Genomic DNA, 19,347 nt, shown 5'->3' on the forward strand with positions numbered 1-19,347 from the left:
CCCTCGTCCCTCCGACTCCACCATAGACCCTCGTCCCCCCGGCTCCACCATAGACCCTCGTCCCTCCGACTCCACCATTTTTCCCTATCATTTAGTGCTCCAGCTTTGTAGCAACAATGGATAATTCACATCAGATCTTGAAATGAAACAATTGGAGACAAGAACGTTCAAACTGTGAACAAACAACATGTATTTTAATAATGTTTGAATAGTGTAATATTTGTGAATATGATTATGTAGCCTACTTATCCATTTTCTAGTGACTGCCGTCAAGATTACTCTCTGGTTCTGCACACTTGCCGCGAGACTCCGCCCACACACTGTGGGATTTGATTGATTTTGCAGTGCGTCGCGTCTAGTGTGGTCAGACAAATAATTTGTCGCTGGAATCTCATCGCATCATGTCTGGTTAGGACACATTGTTACAGTGTAAATAAAGATCCTTTTTTTGGCGGGGGGGGGGGGGGTCGGGGGGTTGGGAATTGTGTGCTAATTGGTTCTTTCTAGAATTAGATATATTCATGTAATTTTCATATTTACTTTAGTGTACTAAATTGTTCTGATGATACATGTTATTAAGATAAATAAAACAGAAACAGCATCTTGTCTCGTTTGATCTATTTAATGAACACAGAATGAGTTATATAGTTTATAGCACAGGAACAACTGTGTAATAACTGGCCTGTTTTCATTGGCAGCAGTTGTAACAGCAATGTTGTGACCCTCTGATTTCTCATGTATGGAAAAATTTTCAAGTGCTTTTTTCCAGTTTTTAAATCCAGTACTGACAAAAGCTGGGTCTATAGTCTTGGCTTGTGCTGGTTTCCCTGTCTTGAAGTACTTAGAGCAATGAAAACACAGAACACCACCTGTACCCATACTAACATGCAGGCAAGGATACTTCTCATACCATGATTTTCGGTCTTTCATCACTTGTTTTTGCTAAACTTTAGGGTCAGGTTGATTTGGCTTTGTATATGTCATTATCATGTCAACATCCTCTCTCTCTGTGTTGCCTCCTGTCCCTCCTTGTTGTTCGGTCCCTTCTTCTTCTGTCTGTAACTACTGTCTCTCCTTCCTCATGCTGTCTTTTTCTACTGTGGCTGCCCTCCTCCTGCAGATCCTCACTTGACTGACTAGGGCCTGCCTTGGTGTCATCAGAAATTGCCTGCAGGCCAGGAGGACAACATAAATCTTATAATTTCAGTTAACCCTCTATACCTCTATAGAATTTCACAACCATGTGAAATAAAAACATATTCCTGAGACTTAATGGCTAAAACTGCTATTTCAAATGTCTAAGAATAACTCAAAATTTTAAGTTTTAGTGTTAATTACAAGTTTGTTGCAATTTATAGATTATAAATATCTTTCAAATTATGTATGACATATTTTTTCCCATAATTTAAGTGAAGGGTTGGTCAAAATCCCTTGTCTCTTCAGTCATTTATATATATATTTAATTCCTTTTGAATGCTTACATTACTTTTATACAAATCAATAATCAAATATATGCATTATCACATAATCATTTCTATATTCTTTTGTGCTTGTGAAATTATATTTTTCTCTTGAGAGCAATGCAATTTCTCTGCCTTTCTTCCTGAGGAGCTATGTTTTGGCTAACTGATAATACGAAGCTCAAGCACTCTTCGGCCTTGGCGATGTTATGTGTGTGTGTGTTTGACTTTCTACGTAGGCATTTGGGACCCAACGCTCAGCCTCATCGACGCTCTCCTCTAACTTGTGAGGTCAACGCTGACCTAAATCTAAGGATTGGTGACAGCTATCCTAACTAATGGCAATAGGCACCTTTTATCTGCTCACATGTGTGAAATTGTTTATGGTTTTATGTTCTCTTAGCCAATCAGATGTATGATGATGCGATGCTTGCCCTTGTAAAATGGTATAATTGGTGTATTATTTTTGTGTAAGGTAGAGTTGGCTTGCGACCTCCTCGTGAGACTTTGACGCTCGCTCTACCGATGAAACTGCAAATTATTCTTCAGTAAATTTTTATCCTTTTGATTGAACTTCACGGCTCCTGGTCTTCTTTCATCATATCTGGTCTCGGGTCTTATAACTGTTACCCCCCTAACATAAGAATCTATATCCTCCGTTGCTCCGTACAATAAAAAAAAATAAAAAAACATGATTACCTGCTATAAGAGGATGTCAGAAGTTTATTTATGCCTTTATTTGTTGTTTGCATAAACCTTGCACCACACAAATTTACTTATTATAATTATTTTTATAGTGGCTTACACGACAGTGAACATACCTCAGTCCATTTATACAGTACAATGGGTTAAATTATACGACGATAAATTGTTTGATTTATCCAACCATTCTTTTTGTGTTCATTCATTATTTGCCTCTGTCCACTCACCTAAATGCATAGTTATGGTCTCCACATTTAGCTGTGTTTGCTAAGTGTAGAAGCCTTCTTGCCATTATTGTCAGACTAGCTATTCCCCTTAAAGGATAATTCTGGCATTTAACACCTTGAGTCTATATTGTAGTTTGTTTTGGATGAACAAGAGTGGTGGACAACATTTTTTTGACAATGGTTCCTCTCTCGAGTTTTTGACTATAAAAGAATTGGCCATGGACCCATTTAACATTGGAGTCAATGGGCATGTCCGAAAATGTCATTAAAACAGCCAATAATGTTCGTTTACAAAACTGTGCAACTCACCGAGTGATTAGTGATGTTAGTTGATGTTCCAGAAACAAAAAGTGTTGCGAAATACAGTTTCTGTCGTGTTTTATTCGTCATTTTGTAAAATCCCATTGAATTCTGTTGAAGGACTGAGTGCTCGTTAATATAAATTCGCTACCGGAAACGGAAAGGGGGCTGTTTACATTTGGTCGATGCAGTCTTTTTGCTCGCTTCCGTTTCTCATAAGGCTAGCGAGCAGAGCAACTGTGCTCCGGGAGAGTAAGCGAAATAAACAAACAAAACCTTGAAAATTTTGAAAGACGTGACCACTGACCAGTGCAATATGAAGTTGAACTCGACTGTGACCGTGAGTGTCCCGCGAGACATAAACATCGGTTATCGCCATCAAGTGGTCGGGAGTGTGCTAACGCTTCAGATTCAAATATTGAGCGGAAGTTACACGGTTGTGAAGTGTCTGAAAAAATAGTTCCACTATAGCAAAATAAACGGATTGGAATCATATATTGCGACGATATATTGTTTATAATCAACGAACACCACTAACCACTCGGTGAGTTTAACAGTTTTGTAAACAAACATTATTGGCTGTTTTAATGACATTTTCGGATATGCCCATTGACTCCAATGTTAAATGGGTCCATGGCCAAATCTATTATAGTCAAAAACTCGAGAGAGGAACCATTGTCAAAAAAAATTTGTCCACCACTCTTGTTCATCCAAAACAGCCTACAATATAGACTCAAGGTGTTAAATACCGGAATTAACAAATCTAATCTGCCACATGATTTGGGAAAGTCAACAGGCATACTACATTGTTTGGTTTTTGAAAAAACGAGGTGATTGTTTTTTGTCTCTTCATTGCCTTTATGTGGCAGTGGCATATATACAGTCGATTTTTTTCAGTTCAGAAAATCACGGACTCAGCTCAGTCATAGATGGTATATTATCACTATGGTTACCGCTCCTACAGGCACGATTGAGGCAGCTACCAGCTCCTCATAGGACCCCGGCGTCACTCAAGAGTCGTAGCACACACACACAGAGAGAGAGAGAGAGAGAGAGAGAGAGAGAGAGAGAGAGAGAGAGAGTGTGTAAACGTCGGCGGGCCGAGACACTACTTTGGCTAGTGTACATAGCGAAAACACGGTAATCCTCTGTTTTACCGATTTGTGTTTTCTTTCTCACTACTATAGAAGCGCGAGAGACACGAGACGAGACGAGCGCTGAAATTTTAACCATTTGAAGCTGAAAGTGAATGAAGGACAAATGTGGAATATTTTCTCCGGATGTCGAATATTTCCAGTTTGCAGGTCAGAGATGTTATATTTATCATGTAAGAATTTATGTTGTTTTGTTGCCTAACATTGTTCGTAACGTAACGTACAGATAATTAAATTAGTTTTGATCAGCCTCTATTCAGTCTGTATATATGACTATTGTGTATGATTTCTGTTATCTTTGTTAGATTCCTGTTTAATTTATATATAAATTAAATAATTTAACATGTGACTTGTTTAATCCTTATAAAATCTGGAGTCACATAAAAATGAACAACATCATTCTCAGTCCCTTAATCAATGGTTGATTTCTGTCGTCTTATGTTCGATTTCTGATTAGTTTAGATATTAATTGAATGATATAATATGTGCTGTGTTTCATCCTTATTATATCCTGGGTTACATAAAAATGATCAACCTGCAGTTGTTTTATATGCTACTAATATGTAACCATCAAAATGCTCTATAAATGAACTACATTAAAGGCACCATAGCCTATGTGTTTTCTGTTAAAGTAATCCAGTATAAATTCAGTAACTCATCTTTGATTTTTCCAGATCTGGTCCTGTGGGCGTCAGTATCACACAGTGATCACAGTTCACACCTGCAGTGAAGCCCCTCCCACAACAATTCACCAATAAATACTGGGAATATTCCCATCATCCTACAAGAGAAGGACAAACTCCAGGAGTAGCAGCTGAAATCTGTGTGACTGTTAAAGATGGAGTTTATTAAAGAGGAGATTGAAGACATGAGTGATCCAGAACCATCCAGAATAAAACATGAAGATACTGAGGAACAAATAGGTTGGTGTCCATTCTTGATTCTTCATTGTTGACTGCTTTAGTAGCTCTGAAATATGGATGACAAATGATAGAGAAATGGATCTAAATGATCATAACCCAGTTTTAATCATATTAACAAGTGAATGACAGAACCGAACTTTGCACATCAAAGATACTTTGGTAACATTTTACAACAAGGTCTTATGTGTTAACATTAGCTAATGTATTAACTAACATGAACTATCAATGAGCAATACATTTATTACAGTATTTATTCATAAATGTATCTTTGTTAATGTTGGTTAATAAAATATAATATAATTAATGCTGTAGAAGTAATGTTTATTGTTAGATCATGTTAACTAAAGTGTTTTTGTCTAATAAGTGTTCTTAATTTTCAAACGTCTAAATGATCATAACCCAGTTTTAATCGCATTAACAAGTGAATGACAGAACCGAACTTTGCACATTAAAGGGGTCATGACATGAGAAACCAAATTTGCCTTGATCTTTTAGTATATAAGAGGTCTTTGTACCATTAAAACGTCCTGCAAATTTCATAGCTTAAGACGTCCTCCCCATTATAAACGAATCATTTATTTAATCAAGCTCTAAATACAGCTCGTTCTGGATCCATGGTAAGAAGTGACGTACCAGCGTTTGCATATGACCGCCTCCCGCACAAGACAACTCCGCTTTAAGCGCAAGACAACTACGCTCATTTCGTATCATTGTCGCGCCCGCGCGCCTCACAAGTGACGGACAGTGAGTGGGTCTGTGTACAGGGAAATTACGATGCCACGCAGATGTGCTGTTCCTGGCTGTGGACAAACAACATCTTTGAATACGCTGCGAAAGATCCAGTCGTCAGGGAAAAATGGATACACTTTATTTTTTGCGGACGTCCCAGTCACGGCAGTGTTAGTTTAAGTGTTTGTTCTATACATTTGAAGGATGACTGTTTTGAGAACAAATCCCAAAATGATGCTGGCTTTGCCAGAAAACTGTTGCTCAAAGATAAGTCCGTGCCGACTATTCTGGGCTCAACAACGACGACGCAAACTGTAAGTAATGTATTTAAAACTTTAAACTACTTTTTAAATACGCTGAATCCGCACAGGTTCTGGCTGGGGGCGTTAATAATGATGCATAGGCACTGGCGTTAGCCAATCATAACAGTGGGCGTTAACACTGAACTCTTAAAGGGGAAACACCCCCAAAACAGACTGTTTGAATCAGAGGATGAGAAACAGGGTGGGAAAAGGTCATAAATCACTACATTTAAAAAAACAATTGTAAAAAAAACTATAGTAATACTATATTTGGACCTAAGGGAACATAATAATAAAATAAAAAAACCCATGTCATGACCCCTTTAATGATACGTTATACAGACAGGTGTCTTGTTTTCTGCTTGCTCAGTGTTTCTAATTCTCACATGTAACCTCATATTTTTTTAATATTGAACTGATTCTAACTGATTAATACATTTATTTTAGACCAGCTGGAAGTGACGGAGCAAAGACAGAAACTAAATGATGTAAAGAAACACTGCGACTTCAAATCTCAAGGAACAAAAGCCAAAAAGCTGCACTCCTGCTCACAGTGTGGAAAGAGTTTCCAGAATGATCGAAACCTTAAGAGACACATGAAAATTCACACTGGAGAGAAACCGTTTACATGCACTCAGTGTGGAAAGAGTTTCCAAAAGAAAGTAAAACTTAAGACACACATAAGGATTCACACTGGAGAGAAACCGTATCCATGTACTCAGTGTGAGAAGAGTTTCAAAGATGCATCAGGTCTCAGTCATCATCGGCGCCGTCACTCTGTAGAAAAACCATTTAGCTGTGATCAGTGTGGGAAAGGTTTTAATTCATCATCAAATCTAAAAACACACCTGAAAGTTCATTCAGACGAGAAGCCTTATGTGTGTTCTGTCTGTGGAAAGAGTTTTTCAAGACTGGATCATTTAAAACTGCACCAGAAAACACATGATGAAGTGAAAGATCATGTGTGTTGTGACTGTGGGAAGAGCTTTACTACATCTAGTTGTCTGAAACAGCACCAAAGAATTCATACCGGAGAAAAACCTTACAAGTGCTCATATTGTGAGAAGAGTTTTACTCATTCTGCATCTCTGATATCACACGAGCGAGTTCATACTGGAGAGAAGCCGTACTACTGTACTAAATGTGAGAAGAGTTTCACTCAGTTGGGACACCTAAAATCACACGAGCAACTTCATTCTGGAGACAACCCATTCAACTGTGATCAGTGTGGTAAAGGCTTTATTTCATCATGTGATCTAAAAACACACCTGATAGTTCATTCAGACGAGAAGCCTTATGTGTGTTCTCTCTGTGGAAAGAGTTTTCCACGGCTGAACAGTTTTAAACGGCACCAGAAAACACATGATGAAGTGAGAGATCATGTGTGTTGTGACTGTGGGAAGAGCTTTACTAGAGCTGACAGTCTGAAACTGCACCAAAGAGTTCATACTGGAGAAAAACCTTACAAGTGCTCATACTGTGAGAAGAGTTTTACTCATTCTGCATCTCTGATATCACACGAGCGAGTTCATACTGGAGAGAAGCCGTACTACTGTACTAAATGTGAGAAGAGTTTTACACGTTCATCAATCCTTGTCAAGCATATAAAAAAATGTTTGAAGTGATCATTCGTTTTAATGTCAAATACATTAAAGGATAATTCCGGTATTTAACACTTTGAGTCTATTTTCTAGTTTGTTTTGGATGATCAAGAGTGGTGGACAGACATTTTGACGATGGGTCCTGTCTCGACTTTGACCGCTTCAGAGGCTGTCTACCGGCATGCACAAACATGTCCTTAAAACAACCCTTAACGTTTGTTTTCAAAACTTTGCTACTCACCGAGTGGTTAGTGGTGTTCGTTGATGATTATAAACAAATATATCGGCACAATGTATGATTTCAATCCGTTTATTTTTTTATAGTGGAATTATTTTTTTCAGATACCTCACAACCGCGTATAAACTTGCGCTCGATATTTGAGTCTGAAGCGTTAGCACACTCCCGACCACTTGATGGCGATAACCACTTTGCCGGAATCTGTACGGAACTCTGTGTCTAGCGCATAGAGTAAAAAAAGGTATCGCGGGACATTCACAGTCGAGTTCAACTTCATACCCAAGGCCTCAGCATTGCACTGGTCACTGAGCCATCCAATATGGTACAAATTTGTGCGGTCAGAAACTGCGGTAAAATCCCTAAAAAAAGGAGTTGTCATCGGATTCCTTTCCACAACCCTGAACGACTAAAGTTGTGGCTTTCATTTTTGTTTATTTCGCTAACTTACTCCGGGAAGTAACACAGTAACAATACGAATGCAGTTGCTCTGCTCACGCTAGCCTTCTGAGAGACGGAGAACCGCGCGAAAAGACTACAACCAAATGTAAACCGCACCCCTTTTCTGTTTCCGGTAGCGCAGTAATATCAACGAGCCCTCCAAATAAAACACGACAGAAACTGGATTTCGCAACGCTAATTGTTTTGGAACATCAACGAACACCACTAACCACTCGGTGAGTTGCACAGTTTTGAAACCGAATGTTAAGGTTTGTTTTAAGGACATGTTTTTGCTTGCCGGTAGACAGCCACTCTGAAGCGGTCAAAGGCGAGACCGGACCCATCGTCAAAATTTCTTTGTCCACCACTCTTGTTCATCCAAAACAAACTAGAAAATAGACTCAAAGTGTTAAATACCGTCATCTAGATTATTTGTGTTAATGTGGTGAAAAGCTTGGTTAACTAGAAAGACTTAAAGGGATAGTTCACCAAAAAATGAAAATTACGTCATTATTTCTCCCCCTCATGTCGTTCCAAACCTGTAAGACTTTGGTTCATCTTCAAAACACAAATGAAGATCTTTTTGATGAAATCTGAGAGCCTAATTTCAATCTGTTCATCATATAAAGCGACCGTGTCTCTTCAGAAAATGTTTGACTAAACCGCTAGATTATTTTTTATAATCTCTTTATGAACTTTTTTGAAGCAGGAAAGTGGTTGTTGCATAGCTGTTAATGGATGGGACAGAAAGCTCTCAGACTTCATTGAAGCCGGATAATAAAAGATGTGGGGCAGTGGTGATAAGTATCTGTATAAGTAAGCAATAATTGTGACAGTCCGTTGAATTATTAGAAAATAATGCACACCTGAGCTGGTAATGTTACACCTCGGATGTGCATTATTTTCTAATAATCCAATGGACGAGTGAAATATTCCGCTTATACTACGGTTACACCTTGTGATGGATTTTTTAATTAATCATAACTAACATTTATTTTCCTTTATTTCTTTCATATGCTTTAAAATGTTTCCAAACTCTTTGGCGAATACTCGTGACTTTGAGTGTGTGAGTGTATAATAACATGATGATCTACAGATGTCTAGTTCTAGACATAATTACAGTAACTAGTTTTCAAACCTTGTGATAAGTAATCACGAAAACAGAGTTTGCTTATGCCAGGGACAGAGGGAAAAAAAGGTGGCGGCTCGCTTTACCAATTGAAACTGTAATGGAATTTTCATTTTCATTGATTTTAGTAGATTTAACGGTAACACTTTACAATAAGGGTGCACTAATAAGCATTAATTCATGCTTAACTAATGCACAGATAATACTGAATTAATGTATTACTAATGATTATCTAAGCTATTCATTAATGATTGCCTCATTAGCAACTAATGAAGAGTCTGTCAATATATTAGTTCATATATGAATTGTTATTAATTCAGCTCATGAAAACCCAAAATTCCTATCTCAAAAAATTAGCATATCATGAAAAGGTTCTCTACAGATTAACCTAATCATCTGAATCAACTAATTAACTCGAAACACCTGCAAAAGATTCCTGAGGCTTTTAAAAACTCCCAGCCTGGTTCATTACTCAAAACCGCAATCATGGGTAAGACTGCCGACCTGACTGCTGTCTAGAAGGCCATCATTGACACCCTCAAGCAAGAGGGTAAGACAGAAAGAAATTTCTGAACGAATAGGCTGTTCCCAGAGTGCTGTATCAAGGCACCTCAGTGGGAAGTCTGTGGGAAGGAAAGTGGGAAGTGTGGCAAAAAACGCTGCACAACGAGAAGAGGTGACCGGACCCTGAGGAAGATTGTGGAGAAGGACCGATTCCAGACCTTGGGGGACCTGCGGAAGCAGTGGACTGAGTCTGGAGTAGAAACATCAAGAGCCACCGTGCACAGGCGTGTGCAGGACATGGGCTACAGGTGCCGCAATCCCCAGGTCAAGCCACTTTTGAACCAGAAACAGCGAAGAGAAGCAGCACTGGACTGTTGCTCAGTGGTCCAAAGTACTTTTTTCGGATGAAAGCAAATTTTGCATGTCATACGGAAATCAAGGTGCCAGAGTCTGGAGGAAGACTGGGGAGAAGGAAATGCCAAAATGCCTGAAGTCCAGTGTCAAGTACCCACAGTCAGTGATGGTCTGGGGTGCCATGTCAGCTACTGGTGTTGGTGCACTGTGTTTTATGAAGGGCAGGGTCAATGCAGCTAGCTATCAGGCGATTTTGGAGCACTTCATGCTTCCATCTGCTGAAAAGCTTTATGGAGATGAAGATTTCATTTTTCAGCACGACCTGGCACCTGCTCACAGTGCCAAAACCACTGGTAAATGGTTTACTGACCATGGTATTACTGTGCTCAATTGGCCTGCCAACTCTCCTGACCTGAACCCCATAGAGAATCTGTGGGATATTATGAAGAGAAAGTTGAGAGACGCAAGACCCAACACTCTGGATGAGCTTAAGGCCGCTATCGAAGCATCCTGGGCCTCCATAACACCTCAGCAGTGCCACAGGCTGATTGCCTCCATGCCACGCCGCATTGAAGCAGTCATTTCTGCAAAAGGACTCCCAACCAAGTATTGAGTGCATAACTGAACATAATTATTTGAAGGTTGACTTTTTTTGTATGAAAAACCCTTTTCTTTTATTGGTCGGATGAAATATGCTAATTTTTTTAGATAGGAATTTGGGGTTTTCATGAGCTGTATGCCAAAATCATCAGTATTAAAACAATAAAAGACCTGAAATATTTCAGTTGGTGTGCAATGAATCTAAAATATATGTAAGTTTAATTTTTATCATTACATTATGGACAATAATGAACTTTATCACAATATGCACATTTTTTGAGAAGGACCTGTACAATGGGCATTCAGCCCAGAAAACAGCATTGTTTTGGATATTCGGCAATACATCATCAAAGCCGACCAATCAGGTTGTGAAAGTATTCCTATGCCTTTAGGTTTGGTATCTTTATGTTAATAATTTATTTATTGGTCCGGACCAAACAATCCAAGCGAACCGAACTACAAGTGTGAAGATTCTTCATTCAAGTCATTTATTTCATTTGAGCTGAAATTGCTAGCTAACCATTATCATTAGTTACCATTAGCTAACTCACACTCCAACTGAAAATAACGAAGCAATCGCCAACAGAAAGACCTATTTATCATTTATTTTCTTAAAATCTCACCTTGATTTTACTTGTGCAGTTTTCCACCGTCAAACCTCCAACCAACAATCCTCTGATGTCTGTGATCCTGTGAAAGTCTTTTGGCCGCCAGGTTTCAGAGGGGTTTAGCCACTTTTTTTAGCTGGACAGGCTGATCTTAAAGGATGACCATCAGATGCAAAATTCACTTTTATATGGTGTGTTGCATATAAATGTTTCTTTGCAGTATGTGGACACAACCACAATACAATAAAAAAAATATATCATTCACTCCTTTTTTTTTTATCCTCGAAAAGTCTAAACACTCAATAATCAAGCCGTTTGGATTTTCTGAGCAATATGATGTCATATTGCTCATGCTCCGCCCACGGCCGTCCCATATTAGCATATTTCCGGTATTAGCATATTTCTGGCCTCAGGCATTTGTACTTGTTTTGTGTCAACACATCCCACGTAAGAGAAGGGTGGGGTGAGCAGTTGCTCATTATCATTTAAAGAGACATGCGCCGAAACGGGTTGCTGTGAACAGACCTTTTTTGAGGAGGTAAAAAGGGTGTTGTTTTACACAAGCATTGAGGAATTTTAACCAAAGTATGTTACAAACTTTACATGAAGACCCTAAAAAATCATACCAACTTGTGGAAAATGGGCATGAAGACCCTAAAGAACCATACCAACTTGGGCATCCAATTAATTAATTAATTAATAAACACTAATTAAAGGATAATTCCGGTATTTAACACCTTGAGTCTATATTGTAGTATAGACTCCCTTTCCGTTTCCGTTAGCGCATTTATATTAACGAGCACTCAGTCCTTCAACAGAATTCAATTGGATTTTACAAAATGACGAATAAAACTCGACAGAAACTGTATTTCGCAACACTTTTTGTTTCTGGAACATCAACCAACATCACTAATCACTCGGTGAGTTCCACAGTTTTGTAAACGAACATTATTGGCTGTTTTAATGACATTTTCGGACATGCCCATTGACTCCAATGTTAAATGGGTCCATGGCCAATTCTATTATAGTAAAAAACTCGAGAGAGGAACCATTGTCAAAAAAATGTTGTCCACCACTCTTGTTCATCCAAAACAAACTACAATATAGACTCAAGGTGTTAAATACCGGAATTATCCTTTAAAATTAGTTATTTATTATTACTTCCAGCTTAAACCAGCCAACCAGCCTAGGCTGGGTTTAGGTGTTTTTTTGTTTGTTTTTTAACAGGGACAATGTAAAATATACATTAAATATATATATACTTAAAAAGGAGAGATGCATTATACCAGGTTGTAGCACTTGTGTTAATTTCCACATGTAGTCCCCCTTTTTTTAGCTATATATCTAAATTAACCAGTTTCAAATGTGCTGATTCCAAGATAGCTTGGTTAGCCAGTGCTGACTGTGCTGTAAATTTGCCAAATATGGTCCAAAATACGGTTTAATTTATTTGGGCATATTTGCTATGCCATGTGTCGGCCACTTTAGGTTCACATTCAGATTCGCCAGTGATTACGGTCCCACATCTTTGCCCAAACTGGCCCAGATACTCATGTTTTAACTGGGCCACATTTGCTGCAACATATGTGGGCCACATTTGGTTTACACTCAGATTAACTATTATCGATTGTGCCGGGGTTTTTTTGCCATAGGTGGCCCACATTTGTTTTCTGATATTTGGGCCACATTCATTTTTTATCATACGGGCCACTTTAGGCTCACATTCAGATTACACAAAGCCGTGAAAGCCAGATATTTGCCTAAAAAGGCCTGCGTGTGATTTAAAATATTTGAGCCATATTTACCATGTTACACTTTGTCTATAAGAAGACCTGCAGTGCTGCATCATTCCCATCATTACCAACCTTATGCTATTTGGTCTATTCAGTTTATTCACATGTTCACAGGCAGCCAATGAAGACCATTGGCTGGCATTATGCAAACTTGTTACATTGTTAGGCAACAGAAGGTGAGACTGGAATTGCTGACGACTCGTTACGGCAGTTCAAAATCGATTCTTTTAGGTGGCAAACCTTTATTTGTTGTGAGCGTAAATCTTTAAAACTTAACAACAGCTAGATAACACACTGCCTGAAAGGTAATATTCAATAAAGCATAATAGGGTCGCTTTAAGAACAGGCCCGGTTCTATGGGAATGCTAAATGGTGCTAAGCTGTTGGCAAATAACTTTAAATAATTTTTACACTGCTCTTTTACATAGAGGGACAGTTTAATATCACTAAAGTTCAGTACATAAGTCCATATAACACAATGCTATTTTATGGTCTAGACAACTCCATTCTTGAGGTTATAATATTTGTCCTTTCAGGAAGCTTGACATCTTTGATTTTATGGAAAAGAGCTCCAGTTTTTATAAATCAGTAATCTATCCCCTTACTGCTGTTTTCATAAAACTGTTGGCTGATAATATATCACATTTAACATTGAGGTCCAACTTAATTCACCAAGATCCGCTCACTTTAAAGTTTCTGGCCTCGCCACTGCTGTATATATCTATGCATGTAGTCAAAAGAAGACCCTATAATTAGGCAGCAATTACATAATAAGGGATACACAACTGTAACTGTAATCGAGTAAATGTGAATATATTGTTGAATCCATATATTATATGTATTATCATTGTGCATTATTATTATTATTATTATAGTAGTGGATTTGGTCAATAACAGTGCGGAGAAAATGTGATTTACTGAATGCGGCCCCTTTAAGAAACATGACGCCGCGCGCACTGAGCATGCGCAGGAGAGAGAAGCGCTAGAACCTCTAGTTTTGTCTTCTTTCTTCTCTCTCTCTCTCTCTCTCTCTCTCTTTTGTTGTTGTTTCCTTTGACGCTATTATGAATGTAAAAGTCGAACACGTTGTGATCCCCTGTAAGTGTATGTAATATTAATGATATTGTTTATGCAATAAAAAAGAGAGAAACGCGAGAGACGAGCGCTGAAACTTTCACCATTTGAAGCTGAAAGTGACGCTGTTAACGATCGTGAATGAAGGACAAATGTGGAATATTTTCTTCGGATGTCGTATATTTCCAGTCTGCAGGTCAGATATATTATATTTATCATATAAGAATTGATGTTTGTGTTGTCTAAATGTATATTGTGTACGTATTGTAACATACAGATAATTAAATATAGTCATTATTTTGATCAGCCACTATTCAGTCTGTAGCTAAGTTACTAACATATTGTGTATGATTTCTGTTATCTTTGTTAGATTCCTGTTTAATTAATGTATTAATTGAAGAATTTAACCTCTGACTTGTTTCATCCTTGTAAAATATGGAGTCACATAAAAATTAACAACATCATTCTCAGTCCCTTAAAGGAGAACTCCGGTAAATTTTAACATTGAGCTAATTTTTTTTGTAAATTTGGAGTGGTATCAATACAGAGGACAACGACAAAAATCGGTGTTGCCTACACCGTGTTATCCTCTTTTTTCACATCTACTGCAGTCAGATTCACCGTGTTCACTCTGAAGGAATCACTCAACATGGCTGGGCACTTGTAACGACACATTAAGGATGTTAAGAGGCTAAAAGCAGGTTTAAAACGTGCCCCATTCAAGTCAATAGGGTGCAAATTTTAAAAAGAGGATAACGCGGTGTAGGCAACACCGATTTTTGTCGTTGTTCTCTATATTGATAGCACTCCAAATTTACAAAAAAATTAGCTCAATGTTAAAATTGACCGGAGTTCTCCTTTAATCAATGGTTGATTTCTGTCATCTTATGTTATATTTCTGATTAGTTTAGATATTAATTGAATAATATAAGCGGTGCCCTGTTTCAAAATGATTATATCCTGGGTTACATAAAAATGATCAACCTATAGTTGTTTTATATGCTACTAATATGTAACCATCAAAGTGCTCTATATTTTAACTAAAACAAAGACACCATTTGTTTTTGCTGTTAAAGTAATCCAGTATAAATTCAGTAACTTATCTTTGATTTTTCCAGATCTGGTCCTGTTCACACCTGCAGTGAAGCCCCTCCCACAATTCACCAATAAATACTGGGAATATTCCCATCATCCTACAAGAGAAGGACAAACTCCAGGAGTAGCAGCTGAAATCTGTGTGACTGTTAAAGATGGAGTTTATTAAAGAGGAGATTGAAGACATGAGTGATCCAGAACCATCCAGAATAAAACATGAAGATACTGAGGAACAAATAGGTTGGTGTTCATTCTTGATTCTTCATTGTTGACTGCTTTAGTAGCTCTGAAATATGGATGACAAATGATAGAGAAATGCATCTAAATTATCATAACCCAGTTTTAATCGCATTAACAAGTGAATGACAGAACTGACCTTTCAAAGATGCGTTATACAGACAGGTGTCTTGTTTTCTGCTTGCTTAGTGTTTTTAATTCTCACATGTAACCTCATTGAACTGATTCTAACTGATTAATACGTTTATTTTAGACCAGCTGGAAGTGAAGGAGCAAAGACAGAAACTAAATGACGTAAAGAAACACTGCGACTTCAAAACTCAAGGAACAAAAGCCAAAAAGCTGCACTCCTGCTCTCAGTGTGGAAAGAGTTTCCACAATGAACGAAACCTTAAGAGGCACATAAGAATTCACACTGGAGAGAAACCGTATACATGCACTCAGTGTGGAAAGAGTTTTACTCAAGCATCAGGTCTCAGTGCTCATCTGCACATTCACTCAAGAGAAAAACCATTTAACTGTGATCAGTGTGGTAAATATTTTATTTCATCATCAGATCTAAACCGACACCTGATAGTTCATTCAGACGAGAAGTCTTATGTGTGTTCTCTCTGTGGAAAGAGTTTTTCAAGACTGAACGGTTTTAAACTGCACCAGAAAACACATGATGAAGTGAGAGATCATGTGTGTTGTGACTGTGGGAAGAGCTTTACTAGAGCTGACAGTCTGAAACTGCACCAAAGAATTCATACTGGAGAAAAACCTCACAAGTGCTCATATTGTGACAAGAGTTTTGCTCAGTCTGGACACCTGAAACAACATGAGCGAGTTCACACGGGAGAGAAGCCGTACAGCTGTACCCAGTGTGAAAAGAGTTTCAAAGATGCATCAGGTCTCAGTTATCATCTGCACAGTCACTCTGGAGAAAAAACATTCAACTGTGATCAGTGTGGTAAAGGTTTTAATTCATCATCAGATCTAAAATCACACATGAAAGTTCATTCAGACGAGAAGCCTTATGTGTGTTCTGTCTGTGGAAAGAGTTTTTCACGACTGAACAGTTTTAAACTGCACCAGAAAACACATGATGAAGTGAGAGATCATGTGTGTTGTGACTGTGGGAAGAGCTTTACTATTTCTAGTCGTCTGAAACTGCACCAAAGAATTCACACTGGAGAAAAACCTTATAAGTGCTCATATTGTGACAAGAGTTTCACTCAGTCTAGATCCCTGAAACTACATGAGCGAGTTCATACTGGAGAGAAGCCGTACCAGTGTACTCAGTGTGAGAAGAGTTTCAAAGATGCATCAGATCTCAGTTATCATCTGCGCATTCACTCTGAAGAAAAACCATTTAACTGTGATCAGTGTGGTAAAGATTTTAATTCATCATCAAGTCTAAACCGACACCTGATAGTTCATTCAGATGAGAGGCCTTATGTGTGTTCTCTCTGTGGAAAGAGTTTTTCACGACTGGACGGTTGTAAACTGCACCAGAAAACACACACTGAAGTGAGAGATCATGTGTGTTGTGACTGTGGAAAGAGCTTTACTATTTCTAGTCGTCTGAAACTGCACCAAAGAATTCACACTGGAGAAAAACCTTATAAGTGCTCATATTGTGACAAGAAATTCACTCAGTCTGGACACCTGAAACTACATGAGCGAGTTCATACTGGAGAAAAGCCGTAATACTGTAGAGTTTTAAATGTTTAATTTAGATTCCAATTAGGGGTGGGCGATATGGCAAAAATATCATATCACGATTTTTTTCAGGAAAATCACGATTCACGATTTTATCACGATTCCTTTTCATGTTGGTTTTACTATTTTGCAAGTGACTGAGCATCACAGCCAAACTAATGTCCCTATTTTAAAAACAAAGCCTTAGGTAACAAAATATAAAATAAAAAAGAATGGCAGACATTTAGGCCAAAGTGGCGAAGATAAAAAATATTTGTCATTGTCTTTGTTATTAAAAATTAAGAACAAAGATACACATACACAACTTAATATACAAATTAAATAAACAGTGCTTTATTTTTTCAGCTACAGGTGTATTTAACAGCATTGAAGAAAGTAATTAAATGAACAAATATGAAAATAAAACACAACATCGACTTCACTGTATAAATTTTACATTGATTCTTATTAAAGCGACTATTAAAGTTCTCAGTCAAGAGTGAGCGAGATGCTCTTTGTATTTTGTTGCTTTATTAACAGGGATAGTTCTCCCAAAAATTTAAATTCTCTCAAGCCGCTTTAAACCCGAATAAGTCTCCCTCTTCTGTTGAAAATAAAAGTTATTTGGAGGAATGTGGGTAAACAAACAGTTGATGTACCCCAGTGACTTCCATAATAGTTTTTTCCTACTATGGTAGTCAATGGGGACCAGCAACCGCCCGGTTAGCCACACTCCTCAAAATATCTTCTTTTGTGTTCAGCACAAGAAACAAATTAATACAGGTTTGGAACAACATTAGAGAGTGAGTAAATAATGACACAATTTTTATTTTTGGGTAACTATCCCTTTAAGGACAAGTGGCAGCATGTTTACTATTAGGGCTACTGTCTCTTTAAGATCTGCGCGCAACGAGTCTACACGCATTTGACAAGCAGATTTTTTCTTCATTTTTTCTATTGTTCTTTCACTTTAGACATAACCAACTTTGTTTATGTAAACCTTGTGTGTATTTGACAGTATTAGCGCAATAAGACTCGAAAGATAACTTAGTCCAGTAACAGGCGCTGTTAGACAGGCGTTTAGTACATGTGCGCGCGTCGGGTGTTTGCGCTCAGAAAAGCGCCCGTTAGAACAGCGCATCAGCAGCGAATGACATGTTTAACCGGCAAGGCTTTAAAGCACATGCAAATAATTAATTTTTATGAACTACAGTGTCCCGTTCCTCTGCATTTCATGTGGATATACGTCGCGCTGTACAGTATGTTGAGACGAAGGCGCCAGAACTGCAAACTGATAGAATGGACGATCCTACGATATTTCTTCAAAAGCAGATCGTGGAGACATTTTAATCGTCCACGATCAAAAATCGTAATATCGCACACCCCTAATTCCAATACAATAGTATATAAACTGAGAAAGTTTAGTAGATTGAATATAGCATTTTAAGGTTATGCAGAGTTCCAGCAAGAGATTCCTGCCAGTCCTGTTCTCTCTATTGTAAGTTAAATGAGTCAGATTACTCTCACTCCTTTGTCTCTAATAGCTCCTGGAGCCCCAGCCCCAGTCGTTGAATAGTTAGGCTGATTGAATTAGCATCAATGCATTTGAATGACACTGTTATGCTGATGAGATCAGGGAAATTGGCTTAGTCCTGTACTTCATTTACATGCCACTGCTGTAAACCCCTCGCCCTTGAAAGGTATACCATGTCAAGTTCCCTTAGTTCAGATGATTACAGCAACACACTGCAAAGTCCTCAATAAAGAATAACTTCTGCTTGGAAGATATCCCAACGTCTCCCGGTCTCTGCTTCGAAGGAAAAGTTTCCAACTGTTTTGGTGCCGTGACCCGGATAGAGCTACTCACCTGAATCCAGATTGATACTTCAAGCTCAACAAAGATCTGATTGCATCTGATGCATTCCAGACTGAAACTTTCTGTACAACCAAGGGTTGGTGAGTGCTACTCTATCCAAAAGAACCTTCAAGACCACTACAAATGTGTTATCCTCTGCGCTGTCAGAGAAGAGTTAACAGACTGCTGTAGAGTTTGGTTAACAAAGTTATCCTCTAAAGTTTTCTTTTAGAGATGAAAGTTATCGAGCACTTTTTCTGAACTTGTGCCCTCAGACTGTTCTTTTTTTTTTAACCTTCCCAGACTATCTGGCAGAGGCGGTGGGCTTGTGTCTGTTTTTA

At 38.2% G+C, this 19,347-nt stretch overlaps 2 protein-coding genes across 4 annotated transcripts in view; both read left to right on the plus strand.

The window, feature by feature from the left end:
- The window catches only part of LOC306997034 (uncharacterized protein), a 56,029-nt gene that overhangs the window by 26,161 nt on the left and 10,521 nt on the right, over positions 1–19,347 (plus strand). The gene's annotated exons all lie outside the window — the stretch shown is intronic.
- Positions 3,709–18,938, plus strand: LOC306997033 (uncharacterized protein). Of its 3 annotated transcripts, XM_079610039.1 has the most exons (5): positions 3,709–3,993; positions 4,518–4,766; positions 6,245–7,360; positions 15,255–15,471; positions 15,722–17,361. In XM_079610039.1, the coding sequence occupies exons 2-4, from the start codon at positions 4,682–4,684 to the stop codon at positions 15,398–15,400; spliced, it is 1,347 nt and encodes a 448-aa protein (XP_079466165.1). In that variant the 5' UTR covers positions 3,709–3,993; positions 4,518–4,681; the 3' UTR covers positions 15,401–15,471; positions 15,722–17,361. The 3 variants fall into 3 exon arrangements, with proteins under 3 accessions (XP_079466165.1, XP_079466166.1, XP_079466164.1); XM_079610040.1 differs by lacking the exons at positions 15,255–15,471; positions 15,722–17,361 and adding an exon at positions 7,492–7,560; XM_079610038.1 differs by lacking the exons at positions 3,709–3,993; positions 4,518–4,766; positions 6,245–7,360 and adding an exon at positions 14,021–14,332 and having other exon boundaries at positions 15,722–18,938.

The sequence above is a fragment of the Phoxinus phoxinus genome, assembly GCF_949152265.1.
Source record: "Phoxinus phoxinus genome assembly, chromosome: 4".
Taxonomy (NCBI): domain Eukaryota; kingdom Metazoa; phylum Chordata; class Actinopteri; order Cypriniformes; family Leuciscidae; genus Phoxinus; species Phoxinus phoxinus.